A 14,871-nucleotide genomic window follows, 5' to 3' on the forward strand; every position below is an offset into this window, starting at 1 on the left:
TGTGGCCATAAGTATGCGTGTGTATATATTTATGTATCATGCGACATGTTGCAAACTGTCTTTCATTTTAATCAATTGAAAATCTTTATTTTTTTCCCTTCCAGTAACATCTACCTGTGCACAGACTTAAATTATTGTCGACTACAACAGCTGTTTCGGACAAGAACATCTCAATTGATTGATCATGACTGACAACTAAAGACCTGTGATATCCAGTCAGTGCTCGCTAATTGTGATATTTATTAGCTGTAAGGACAGGTTCTCTAGTATGTAGAAGTATGACGAAATACTACCAAAAAGTTTTGCTTTTCAAGTTCAGCTAAGAAGTTTCTGTTTGAGCCACCAGCCTGAGAGTCCAGTAGATTTATGTGATTAACTTTCATTTTGCTTGTATTGCTTTACCTGCCTTATGTCATGCCTAATGATTGTATTTGTTGGCAGATGTCAAGTCTTTGGTTCTCTTTACTTGTTAATGCTTCCTTTTTAGCAAAAAAACGTATATAGATTATATAAAGTCATATAAAGTAAAATGAGTCTGTCCTTTGCCTCGCAGAGCAGGTGCTCTCAAATATTTTTTGATCGCCCATGAGATTCTATAATTAATACTGTTTTACTTTCTGAGGAGGAACATCTCAAAGACTGTAAGACGGATCTTACTTGAATTTTTTTTCCAGCTGAATTCACATCTTCATGGAGTTTGCCATATGTCTATACCGGTATTATGGTTTTGCTGTATGATTATGCACAGATGAGTTCTTTTAACTGCTTTCCTGATTTCTAGAGATGTTTGTAGTATACAGTAAAACCCTGATAAAACGAACTTCACGAGACCTGAGAATTTGTTTGTGTTTAGCAAAGTGCGAATGAAAAGAACCTGTAAAATGGGAAGGCTGTTCCTTTCTGTACATTGCAACCAAAACTGACAAGATCACATGCTGGGCTGTGTGGAACCTATTTTTTTGTCATTAATAGCACATGCAGAGCTGCTAACTTTTGGAGATTGAGAAAGGGGCGTCCATATTTTCAACCTTAGATGGATGCCTTGACTGCACAGAATGAGATTCAAGGGAAGTTGTAGCTATTTCCTTGATGGTTTTCATGCTAATACTCAGTTCAAGTTGAAGATCAAATTTTTTTTCTTCTTTTTAATGTAATTAATAAATAATAGTTCCTGGTAGCACATTATCAAGATATCTGAAAACTGAAAAATTGGATGTTTCCATTAATTCTTTGATTCCAGGATGCCACTTCAGCAGCATATTTGGCTCCGCGTTTTAGTGGATCTCCACCTAAGTGGCATTTTTGGGGGGCACTTATTTCATCAACCCCAAGATCTACCCCTACTCCTGTGCTACATTTACTAGCTATTTTCACCTGCACTGTGAGTCTCTGTCTAATTACGTAGAGTTTGAGTTCACACTCAAACATATCCGTCGATATTTGACTGAATTATACCCATTTTAAGGTAACACCCTGGGCTGCCTCTAATGAGGTGTGTGACATTTTTGGAATTAGGGATGGTTGACAGTTACACATAGTGTCTCATCTCAAGGTTTTTTTTCCCACGCATTTCCTGTAAACAGCAGGTGGTGAGAGAGTAGTGTTAATCAGCTGGAATTTCTTATTGTTTTAAGAGAAGTTGCAATGCATAGAATAAAGAAGGGGAAAGAACGGGGTTATAAAATTTACACATTTTTCGCATTAACAGGAATTTGGTGTCAAACAGGTTCGTGTTAAACAAAATCTACTGTATATTAAAGGCATGCTCTGAGTCTAGATTTGGTTTGATAAATTGGAATCGGTGTGTTTACATACTACTAATTCTTATGGAGTTGGGTTTTTAAAAACAAATTGACCCGTTCCAAAGCAAAGATAGCTTGCTACAAAGTAGGTCCTGGCTGCTATTGGCTTAAAGTGAAACTTGTACTTATCTGATGTGGATGGTGGAATCTGGAATATTTGGTACACTTGCCCTTTTTCCAAAGGCGTCGGTGGAATGAAGCTAAGAGAAGTGGGATTTTTACCAGGTTGTTTTGTGGTTAAAGACTTAAGAAACATCTGTTAGATTTCAACTCAGTCGGACTTTGTAGTAAGTGACATTTGCGAGGAATGAGATATTTATTGTAGTGGTGATCAGCCTCTTAAAAAACATTTATCATTGAAATGCAGCTTGTCAGTTTTATGTATGCACCTCGGGAATGTATTGATAATCGCTATGGAAGGTATGGACAAAAGTATACCTTAATTGTGCTAGAAATGAAAATGTACATTTTAACTTTTATTTGTATTGTTTATATTCTATTGTGCTTCAGTCTTCATGAGAACCCCTTTCATTTCCATTGTATAAGTTTTTTTGTTTTTTAGAAATATATCTATACTTGTTTGTTAAGGGTCATAGTTGTCTATCAAACTATGAAAGGTTTGCGGGTCATTATCTTTCTCCCCTCTGAAGTGCCAGTGTCACGTTCAATTGGCATGTCGTTCCCCCTCGCTCACCTTGACATACAAGAACATTTTGTTCTAGTTCTTTATAGCTTCCTTCTTATTTCTATTAGGAGGATGATCTGTTTATATATTTTACAGCATATCAGGAAGAATCAAAAGGCTGTCCTGTTGTGGAGAAAAAAAATTCCCTCAAAACAGGAAAAGCCTTGCTGTATTGCTCATTTACTGCCCCCTCATCTTGGCTAGCTTTGAAATCCCCACTCTTTTTATCGTTTTCCTTAGACAAACTTTGAATGGAAGTGATTTGTTTTCACCTCCGAGTCCCTATCACACACACACACTTATGGGTCAAGAAACATCATGTTGACAAGTTTAAAATGAACAAAGCAGTCGTGTTAATGTTGTTGTGAAATATTTCATTCAATGTCCTTTGTCCTTCAGCTTGTTTGTGGTGAAATGAGAGCTCAATATTCAAGGCACGGGGACACTGTTAGTGTCAAATACAAGATGCTTTATTGCTTGTTTGCTCAGATTGGTTTCTTGATTTCTTTATTAAAATTGTGAAGTTAATGGAATTCCAATCTGTGTTATCATTTTGAGCACATGATCACTTGTTAAATTCTGGAGTGTTACGATTTCCATTTTTGAATGCTTTTCTTTTTTAATCTTGGGAGGGGTGGAGAATTACTTTGGATGGATGTTTACTTATTTCATGGAGAGGAAAAATGTTCAAGGAAAGATTATTATTCACTTTAATCTTTCTCCTATATTTTAGACATTGGTTTGTGAGATATAATCGATGTTGAATAAAGAAAAAAAATGCAGCTCACACTGGTACCCTGTTTTTGCTTGTTTAGGCACTAAAGTTCCATTACAACAATGTCGGAATAAGAATAGAAAGCAGCCAAGAAGCCCCTGGGAAATGAGGTTTTTCAAAGAATAAGTCGCTTTGTCGTTTGGATAGCTTCTTTGAAGACGAGCAGCTGTGTTACTCTCTTTTAGATCTTGGTGCACTTAAGAATAAATGAATATGTTTATTATTGAATGTTGTCTTGAATCAGAAATGTAAAATAACTTATTGGACTACTGGTATGAGATATTTATTCTTGAATGGATTTATGCTGAATTATTAAAATGATATGCTTTGTGTTCCATTTTTCACTCCTGCCTGTCCTTTGCCAATCCTTTTTTTTTCCCAGCCTTTTTTTGTGTGTTTATCTTTATTCTATTGATTTCAGATAAGTAATTGTATTGCTTTCTTCAGCAGAATTTAGGCGCATTATCTTCTATTAATTTCATAGTTGAAGGAGAAACTGTTTGGGAAAGACCTAGGCTTTGTTCTGGCCGCTGTTAGCCTGCAGGTAGAGGCTATGTCTTGTGTGTTTGCTTCTGTGGAATGATTCTTGACTGTCACACTCAGGGTCAGAGAACACTGACCTTCATGTACAAGGTCAGAGGTTGTTGACCTTGACACACATGTCAGAGGACATGACTTGCACAAGAGCACTTGTTTGTCTTTTGTGGATTTTTTTTTTTTGGGGGGGGGGGGGGGGGGTTTGGTTCCACTTTTTTTTGCTTTTTATGATGGAAGAGTTGTATGGGTTTTTTTGGGGGTGGGTGGGGGTGGTTTGTGTGCTTGTTTTAGCGAGTGTACATTTGTTCTGGTGGGGGAGAGTTTCTAACATAATTTGTTTTATTTTCATTTCCTTAAGAATTCTTTGATTTAGAAATAATATACTAATCTTTTTTCCCTAACTTGAAGTCTTGTGGGTCTCAGTTCTGTGTTCACTCTTCCATCAACACACCCACCCTTTGAGAAATGCCAATTGGTGCCTTTTTGTGTAATTTGTTAAATTTTGTTCTTGTCTATTGATGCCGAAAGTCTGTGGAGGTATTAATAGTGGCTAGTTGACATTGTATGGTCTTTTCTGCATGATGCATCTTTGAGGCTTGACTTGCCTTTGCTGATACACAGTTTCTCCTTCTGTTAGTACGTACCAAAAAACATATATCTAACAGTTTTCTGCTTACATATTGTATCTTATAGTATGTGCCACATTCTTAAGATATTGTGGTTTTGCTCATGAGGAAATTTTGTTTTACCTTTTTTTTCCCTCTATAACAAATATAAGCTTGAGTGGTTGAGAAACTGGATATATTTTATGCCATTTCCTCCACAATTCTCAACAATTGCTTAAATTTTAAAGTAACTTTAACAAGTGAAGAGTAATGATAGCAATATCTCAGTCTCCAGACTTTTGAAAATGATCCCATCATATTTTATTCCTCACTCACCCAAGTTGTGCATCCTCCTTCTCCTTTCCATTCCTTTGTAAAGCTGATTTTTATTTTAATAATTATTGCTTCAAACTGAAGTACAAAATTAAGTGAAGAAACCTGCTTGGTAGACTAAAAGATTGAGTTTAATCTGTTTTGGTATGCTGTGAAACACAAAACAAGAGATGTTCAAATTGAAATCACTTACACCGGTTACGTTTACTTGCTTCTATAATCTAATTTTTATTAACAGTAACTTGTGATATAGTTTGACAGCTGTTTTTATAATCTGACTTGCCAGTAATACTATTACTAATAGCTCACTTTTATTTTTTTATATTAAGTTTTTAAATATTTTTGGTAAGCACTTATGTCGCTTGTTAGGTTTTGAACAGATTGACAATTTGTCAAGCAATATTGTATGTGATACGGTATTCATTTCCTTCAGCAGATAAGTTTCGTTTCTTATCCAGATTTTGTTCTTTCTTCCTTCAAACATAATAAAGGCAACTTTATAGGCATTGATTTAGAGGTTTGTCTCTTTGTATTGGCTATCATTGCATTGTTTATATAATAAACCAATCAATACTGATTGAAGTGGCTTTCAGTCCCTTGTGTGTCCTAATTTTATTCCTATATTTATCCCTTTCTTTGGGTCAAAATCTGAAAAAGGTTTTTACAGCCACCAGGTCGGCTTCCCAAACAGCTACAAAAAATTTGATTATTTTGTGAATAGAAAATCAAACTAAAAGGATTAAGATTATGTTCTGTGAGCTTAGCTTATGACTGAGTAAATTGTCATTAGTCTTGCCAGTTTTACGGGGGAGGGGTTCTCCATAAAATGTAGGCTATGGTATAAAGGATGAGTTTCGAGTAGTTTTGTATTTGGTCTTGGAGGTTGAAAAGGCCCAAAAAGTGTTGACCATGGACAAACTGATCAGTTACCTCACCTGCTCTTCTTCATTTGTTGGAAGGAATACACAAACTGGGAGGTCCTTCTCCTTTTCTCTCCCCCAGTTGTTTAGGTCTGTCTTTTTCTTTCCCTGCTCTTAGATTTTAGTCATTATTACTGTATCCTTGAGCTTCTATTCTATCTAATTAAACAAGCAAGTTCTTATATGCAGTATAGATATAAACATTTCATTTACAGTCGAACACAGATGACGTGAATACGGAGAACTTGAAATCGGGGATAGCTCGTAAATTTGCCTTTCTTCGACCGATATCTTTGTAATGTTTGGCTTATCAGGTTACCCAAATTATGGATGTGTCGCAACTAATTTGTCGATCCCCAACTTGTTGGAGTTATCTGAACCCGACTGTAAATAGGAAGTGGACAACTCAGTAGTGCCCGTCTTCACAATACATGTATATTTTTAGTAGAACACCTCAGGGCTACATTCAATCCATCAAGTCTCTACTTTAGTTCTTGCACCAATTTTAACCCATCCTATCACCTGTGGCGTGGCGGTGTTGAAAGTTCTTTATTTGGTGTGTGCACTGTTGTCTAAAGGTACGATGTGTCACACTGTGCTCATTTTTTTATTTGAACCAGCAACATTTTGGCTTGCTGAAAGACTTGCATGCATATTGAAAAGAAATGCAATGGAAGGGAACATGCGTAAGTAATTTGCTCTCAGTATTGGAATCTTAAAGTGACATTGGTCCAATAATTATTTCTTCAAATTAGTGGTCTATTATGAAAACTAGTTCATGTGAGCTGTCCATTCAGTAGCTTGACTATAATTACTTTTAAATGGACAATAATTCAAGGCTGGACTGGTCTGAGTTGTTAGTTGGTTTCTTTTTTTTTGGGGGGGGGGGAGGAGTTTGTGGCTCCAAATGCTAGATTAACACTTAACAAATTCTATGCACTGCAATATTGACAGGCAAAGTTTGATTGCAAAGGCATGCCTGCCTGTTGTTTAAAGGAGGGGAACTGCACCTGAAGATCGCTGTTCAGGGTCAAATATAACATTTTTCTTCATTATAAATTGTTTCGGTTAATTTAGCCTTTCTGCAGATGGAGGGTGCCAGTGGAAGATCTTACATGTACTACTACATGTACTACTACTACATGTACATGTACTACTACTACATGTACTTTTTAACCCTCTGTTGTTTCTGTCTGTCCCACTTGCTTTTTCCCAGCACCCATTGACCTTTATTGAGTGTGGATGTGCTTCTCTTTCTCAAACAAACACGTTTTTCTGTTCATCAACACTTGTTAAAATCTGCACATCAAAAGGACATTTCATACACCAAAAATCAAGACATTTTGCCCTTTCTTGTAAATCGATTCATCCCCATGAATGAAGCTCTACCATCTAGAACTCTGTAAAAAAAAAAAAATGTACTAGAAAGAGCAGACAAGCAAAGCCAGCTAAGTTATTTGTTCCTGGAATCTGAATCAGCAGGCTGTGTGACGCAGTTGAGGTATTTAGAATAGTTATGACTAGCTTTCTTTTTAACAGTTTTACATTATCTCACAAATTAGCTAGAGGGTAGTTGGTGAGTGCTCTGGTGTGGTTTGCTCTTTCTTTCTTATCAAACTTGAACATCTATTGCCCTGATCTTTCCTCCTTTAATTTTTTGTGTTTTTTACTGTCTGTAGTAAGACTTCTTAACTTCATCACTTAAACTTTTATATATATATAAGGTATATGTGAGTCAGCGTGGTGAAATCAGGCGCTATTCAAAATAATGGAATTGAAGAAACAGGCACTTTTCCACCAGTTTGGAAACTTATAGAATTTTCGTTTTTTGGTTCAATACCTTTCGTGTCCACATAAAAACACATTTCTATGCGAATTTCACAGAAAAACGTTGATTAAAGGCACAAAATGTAATTTATCATTTTCAAGGACTCTCAAGCTATTTTAGTAACCAAACTTTGGCGGCCATTTTCTCGCTTATTTTACCTCTGAAACAGGGCAACCCCTCCTCCTTTAATCACAAATATCTCGACCACTATTCAAGATAGATGACTATTTTTTTCACCAAATATTACAAGACAAATGAACAGGTTTTGAGATGAAACCAATACCCTTATATGCCAAAAAATCAATGAGTGCCTGATTCCACTGTGTCCTGACACATATGACCTTATTATGTTGCAAGTGCCGTGAAACTCTTTCTAATACTACTAACAACAAATTAGCTCGGGGTAGATTTAAGGGGGAATCGGACTCGTGGAGTGGTATTTTCAATAGACACCAAGACTGTCTGGAAAATCCCCCCCCCCCCACCTCTTTCAGAAGGTAGGCAAAACAAAGAACGGGAAAAAGGGACAAAGATTCAGCATTTCCTTGAAAATAATTAGTCTTGTGAGCGAAAAGGTCATAAACAAAACAAGATTCCACAAGAAAGTGTAATCGTAAGTGAAAATAAACTTTGGAAAGAGGGGGCACAGAGTTCCCCACATCATATTGATATAATAGTAAAACACGACGTACGGATAGGGTTGAATTATATATGGTTAGTTAAACTTTCTTATTTATGGCTTCACTTGTGAACTTTGAACGCTATTCTGAGAATTTTCCACAATCAGAACAGTGTCAATGTCGGGATGATGTGTTCATACCAGTATGGGTAATTTATTTCCCCATTAGACGCAATTTAGATCATTAAGGAGATGGGCTTTCAACCCTACCTGTCAGGGCCAATCCGGGCTGAGAGGACACAACATCCCGACAAAAAGGCCAAAATATATGATAAACCATTGATCAGAGCACGCCAACCACCCCTCTTGAGTAATTACTTCCCGATCCCTATTTTACTCACAATGAGTACCCTGGATAAGATCCTGACCGACAGCCAAATCAGACGCTTACAGTGGATCTTCAGCCCAAGACATGCAAGAATCAAGGGTAACGAAAGAGCAGATAAGCTAGCAGGCTCCGCAAACATAGAGGGAGTGATTACCCTTGATGCTCCAACTGTAATAGCCTTTGTCCAAGAACGCTTAGCCAGCAGCTGTAAAGGGAACTCCTTCACGAAGGAGAATGTGATTGAGAAAGGAGTGCTTCAGCCTGGTGAAGGAAGGAGGAGCAACCTGTGTGACCCCATCAGATGCTACAACAACCTGTTGATGATGGAGACAATCAGCCTGCCCACACTGAAAATGGGCCCTTATGAAGAGGGGAGAGGAAGCATGGAGCACCCCGTCTTCCTAGGGCCCCAGTTCTACATTCAAGTATTCAAGACCCATACCTTCGCTTTTAAACATGTTGTGACCTCAGTGCCTTCTTGTTGTATCTCCATTTTTTTAAATAGTGAAAATGTGACTTCTTCTTAAGCTCACTCTTCGTTATGAACTGTTTTCACAGTTATTAAAAATGGAGATACGACAAGAAAACACTGAGGTTGTGATATGCACAAACACAAACATAATTCACAGACAACACAGCGGTCCATCTTCAAACACATCCCACCATCCAACACTCACCCTCACATAAACTAGAATCAAGTTCAAGAAAGTTCTCGTACAACAGTAAATTTTAAAAAAACAACGTACTTTTGACATCTTTCTCATTCATCAATATTTATTTTCCCAATTCTCAAAAACAAGGTGTCACTCACACTGTCTCATCCTTTTGTTGTCTTCAACTCTCATTCTAATTGATTTGTCATTGTTGTAAATAGATTAAATATAATAATTGACTCTGAAGACAGGTAATGTATAACATCAAAGCACTTGACCGCCATAATGTCAGAGGAAATCTTGATCTCTGCCAGCAGGTAGGCTGAAAAAGGGTTGGAAAATTGTGGCCACTTTTGTATATGACGCGTCATATATTGTGGCATCTCTCACATGATGTATGACGACATATCACATATATACATGACATGTGGTCTGGTGTCACCTCTGAACATGACATATGATGTGTCATATCTGCACATGATGTATGACGACATATCACCTGTACACATGATGTATGACGACATATCACCTGTACACATGATGTATGACGACATATCACCTCTACACATGATGCATGACGACATATCACCTCTACACATGATGCATGACGACATATCACCTCTACACATGATGTATGACGACATATCACCTCTACACATGATGTATGACGACATATCACCTCTACACATGATGTATGACGACATATCACCTCTACACATGATGTACGGTATGACGACATATCATGTATACATGACACATGGTTTGCGTCACCTCTACACATGACATGGTTGGGTGTCACTTCTACATATGGCGTATGACATTTCACCTGTACCTGACATACAGTGCTGTGTCACATGGTGTACAGTGTTGTCACCTCTGCACACGACTTACGTTGTGTGGCCACACTTCTGTTATAATATATCAATATCATGCTCGTTGTACATTAACACTTTGCCATCATATTCTGGGGAAAATCCGAAGAAACTGGGTGGTAAACATCGCCAATCTGTGAGATGAGGCGGCAAAGTGTTAAGAAGACCCCATCATAAATACTCGGGACAGCACAGTCAAGAAACTTCACCTACACCAAAGTCTACAGGAATGAGAAAATAACAAGGATTCCACGGAAGTACTGAAACGGAGCTAACTAAAAACTGAACATCCAGCAGAAACACACACAAGTAATGGACAATGTAGTCGAACAGACTTTTCCCTAACGTAATACGTTTTTTTCAAAAATAAAACTCAGTCAGATCCTTCACACTGCTGTTAGTGATTATGTTTTCAAAGTTGTGTAGGGCAGCTTGAGTCCAGCAAACTGATGTCAAGGTTGACGCTAACACTAACAGGCAGGGTTGAAGCCCACCTCCTAAATGACTGGGATCTAAATTGTGTTAAAAACACTTACAATAAATTATTTTAGTCAAACGCTCAAGTTTTTTTTCACTTAGACATTCCAATAACTGGAGCAGTCTACTACAAAGTTCCTTGCTTAGACAGTCCATCATAGGTCATCCTTTGAGTATATGTAGCACAAAATCAAGACAGAAAAGCCAGATACCAACATATGAGCCACATTAATGCTTTCCTGCCTACCATCCATGGCAACAAAAAGTGCTCTGAACAACATACACAGTGCTCTGAACAACATTGGTATACTTAAACTTCTCCCAACAACATCAACACAGGAAGTACAAAGATATTCATTATAAAAAAAGAGATAACAATTCTGTTAGAAAGATGGACAGAAGAACTTACATTGCAAAATGCACAATGTCAGCAAGCTGTTCATCTGTTTTAAGTCCAAAAAGCAACATTTCTCAGGAGAGAGATCAAAATTGTTTTTCTTATTGTATCTGTACCTACAGAATGTATTTCTTGCTTTGTTTTTTCTCCAAATTTAAAATTTGAATTTTCACAAGATATTTCTTGAGCACATGCATCCGATACCACAAGTTAAGAAACTGTTATAAAAAAAAAGTGTTCAAAAATTGGGGAGCACATCTGAACAGCTGGCAGATGACATATTATGTAATTTTAGCAAGAGACGCTATCCTTTCTGCAGGTAGGCTAAAAGGCATCAGACACAAAGGTTCACTACCGGAAATGAGTGAAGCACACAATAAAAAGTCGGTTCATCTCTAGGATCAACTGTACAAAATATCAAACAAACTGTTGGTCAATGACTACAGCAATACAAAAAGAAGAATGATGGTTGCACTTTAAAAAAAAAAAAAAAAAAAAAAAGAAAACAGTTGAAAGAGCAACAATAAATATACTCTTGTATTTGATCATTTCACCAACAGAAGAGCTTGTTCTACCAATCTGTGTTGTTCAAGTTTCTGAACAAACATGAACAACAACAGTATCAATACAATACTGATCATTTCATGTTGGGGAAAAGCAAGAAAGAAGAGATAAAAACCACAATACAGGGGAAGGGAAGAAGGACTATTTGCACAACAGTGGGAACTCCTACGAGGTTCAACAGGCTTCCTTTTATAATAAATAAGTCGTTTCAAGCTGTTTCAGCCTCTTTCAATTTAATAAAACGAGGGTTGTTTGTTTTATTTAAGAGTTTTACAGCACTTGCACAAATAGACATAATATATATAAGTGCTTCATAAAGATTAGAGGTGACAACAAGAGAGTAACATGCAAAGAAAAGAAGAATTGCAATCTTTATGGTTTCGGTCTTAAAAACTTTAAGGCATAACAAATAAGGGCATGTTCTTTTACAAGAAGAGCTATCAGCTGCATACATTTGCATTTTTCTTTTTTCCTCTACTTTAGCTTTAACAAAAGGTGCTTCAGCCTCGTTCACTGATAAACACTTCCTGAAAGCAAATTAAACGTGACGTAATGAATCATTCCATGATGTGTAACTCGTGCAGGTATAAGTATAATTCAAGCGGCTCATGGGAGTTTACCACGTCATTTTTTTTGTGTGTGGCTTGTGACATTCTCCAAATGAATTCCTCAAACTCACTGCTATCACTTATTCATTTACAATAAGTTGTTAAAAATGGCAAACAGCACAGTATATGCAAGATAAGTGTAAATAATGTATATGGTACTCCAAAAGTTATAACTTCATCTTTAGAAATAAGAATCTGGACAGATTTTCTGCTCTCCGTAAAACTGTCTAAATGTCAGGTGCAGGAGTTTTGCAACAAATAACTATAAAACTATGTGAAACTGAATTACATCAGGGTTTGTCATACTTGGATTCCATTGCAAAAAGAGAAAACATTTTTAAAGTATGTAAATATTGTAGGCTAAAGTGAAAGACCTTCTATCGAACTTTCAATTACATTGGTCACATATCTGATCTATACATGCCTTGAACCAATGGGGGTAAAGTCATACCATCTCAAAAAAAAACAAGAAGAAAGACTAACAACAAATACCAACCCAACCCTCAGGTAAAATCCTTTCTTGACGAGTCAGCGGTCTGGTTTTGTGATACTATTAAGCAAGTCAGGTGGGTGTTGCAGCCAGAAAGTAAGCATAGCAGGAATTAATGTACCCAGAGCTAAGCTATTCACTTTATGTATTTTACTTTAAAATTTAATTAAACATGTAAATGTTCTAAACAGTGTTATTCGCACTAGAAAGAACAACCCATGATTGAATAAAATTAATCTCCCCTTAAAGTAGTGGAGACTTCTACCATGCCTATCATATCACAAATAGTGAGTGATGAGTTGATGAGTGCACAGATGAACACAATTACTAAAACAAGCCATAACTAATCCAACTTAATCTTAACTTGTAACACCTTTGGGATCTGTCTTCATTTTCTTTTTCTATTCTTTTAAGCTAATCATCATTGTTCACCAAAAGATATAAGGTGACATGTAAATATTATAAGTAAGGCAGTTTGGGTAGGAGTAGGGAGAAGAGAGGATTGCATCAAGTGTGGTCCACACCCACTCACTGAGGAAAGGCAACCAGAAAACACTGCAAACCAGTGCCAGCATACCCAGAAGAGATGAATTGAATGTGTCAGATTTTTTAAGTTTTAGTATGAGTTTTCTGGCACTTGAAAAACACAATTAGGTCACATTAGTGCCAAAAATTAGAGGAGTAACAAGAGTTACATACAAAAAAAAAAGAGATAAACGGATAGACAGATTTTGATTAACACTTTGATAGGAAAGAAGGAGCAAATCACAGCAGAGTACCACCAAACCAACAATGTATATGTGTCTGGCAGAACTGGTAGAAAAAAGGCTCTGATAACTAGACAAACCCACCAACCCACAGTATATGATTGCATATATAGGCTTGCAAGGGTATATAAAGCCACTGGCTGCCAAGTATGGCCATTCAAGTATCTCAGGCCAACCAGGATGATAGCTGGGGAAATCTCAAGCTCAAACAACAGTACACCACTTCCAAATTACTATACTCAAATAAAAAATTCAATAAAAAAATCCTTCCAGATGACAATCCTTCTGGAGGTTGCCCACAACAGGGCAAGACTCAGCTCACACAATGCATGACATGTACATGATTTGAGCAATGCATCGGACGTTGAGAGGAAAGGACAAATCACAAACTATTACCAATCGTAGCTAAGACATTTCACAAAATATCCATCATTTTGATCTTTTCTCCCCACCAACTGAAACATTCAGTTCTCCAGAAGTGCCTCACTTCACCTGGCTGCATTGACAATGATCACAGGCTTCCTTCACAAACACAATGATGACAAAGCCAAGGTTTTTCTACCCACATCTGCCATGAAAAGTCAAACAAGGGAAGGAAAAAATAAAACGGCTCCACATCCAAATATATCTGTTCAACTGACCGCACAACCAGAGGTTCCAAACCGTTCATTTTCACAACATTCCACCAGCTTTATCAGTTTCAGCAGAAAATAATAAGTATAACAAAACTTAAGATGCTTTTGCCCCAAGGTAACATGTATGAAGATTGTTGATGCTCTCACCGACTGAGAGGAATCTTTTCCGTACCCTTTGTGTCTGATCTTACTGGCTTCACACCAATTACAAGAGACCATACTAGAGTATCTTCAAAACATTAACACAAATACAGCTGATAAAACAACATGAACTCTTGACAAATAAAGATAACATTAAAGCGTAATATACAATATGGACAGACTAGAAACACCAAAAAGCAAACAACAAACTAAATAATAAATATCTTGACCACAAAGCAAGAAATAAATGTACAATCTGCATCACATAAAATATTCATGATACCACTATTTTTGTCCCAGAAGCATGCAGTATAACCAGAACCATTCTTGCATCTGCTCTTGTTGCAGCCAGAGAAACATACTTTTGTTATACAAAGAGAACTGTAGAATATCAAAATTTATCCTTTTTAAAAAAAAATCAAAAGGATAGCAAAAATTGCATACGATCCTGAAAAGTCACTGAACTCTGATCCCAGGCACTGTCAGGGCGGCCATTGTTCCATCCAACTCTGATTGCAGTTATGTTAGGGACTTCGTTTGGAAATTCTAATAATAATAAAAATAAAAATAATAATAACACTAATATAAATGTAATAATAATAACAAATATAATAATAATAATTGCATTATGTAGCGGATATCCATTCTCTACAGCATGCTCTACGCGCTTTACAACCATTAAATCAAACATATAGTTTTTGTGTACAGAGCATTACCTTGTCTGTTTCAACTTGTGGAAAATGCTGAGAGTAATCATGCACCATGCAGTGTGCGA

The 14,871-nt window shown here is 36.8% G+C and overlaps 1 protein-coding gene and 1 long non-coding RNA gene across 2 annotated transcripts in view; one reads left to right on the top strand and one right to left on the bottom strand.

The window, feature by feature from the left end:
- Positions 1–3,597, top strand: part of LOC101847679 (serine palmitoyltransferase 2) — a 41,867-nt gene extending 38,270 nt beyond the window's left edge. The window contains exon 13 of the mRNA XM_013086889.2: positions 105–3,597. Coding sequence (XP_012942343.1) covers positions 105–107 — 3 coding nt within the window. The 3' untranslated portion in view covers positions 108–3,597. The remainder of the gene's footprint in view (positions 1–104) is intronic.
- A 5,641-nt stretch (positions 3,598–9,238) lies between these two features.
- On the bottom strand, positions 9,239–14,709 carry LOC118478376. The gene is made up of 2 exons (XR_004859000.1): positions 9,855–14,709; positions 9,239–9,824 (listed from the first exon to the last, which is right to left on the bottom strand). It is a non-coding gene; the product is annotated as an uncharacterized LOC118478376 (long non-coding RNA).
- Between the last annotated feature and the right edge of the window lie 162 nt (positions 14,710–14,871).

Source organism: Aplysia californica, unplaced genomic scaffold, assembly GCF_000002075.1.
Source record: "Aplysia californica isolate F4 #8 unplaced genomic scaffold, AplCal3.0 scaffold00518, whole genome shotgun sequence".
Lineage (NCBI taxonomy): Eukaryota > Metazoa > Mollusca > Gastropoda > Aplysiida > Aplysiidae > Aplysia > Aplysia californica.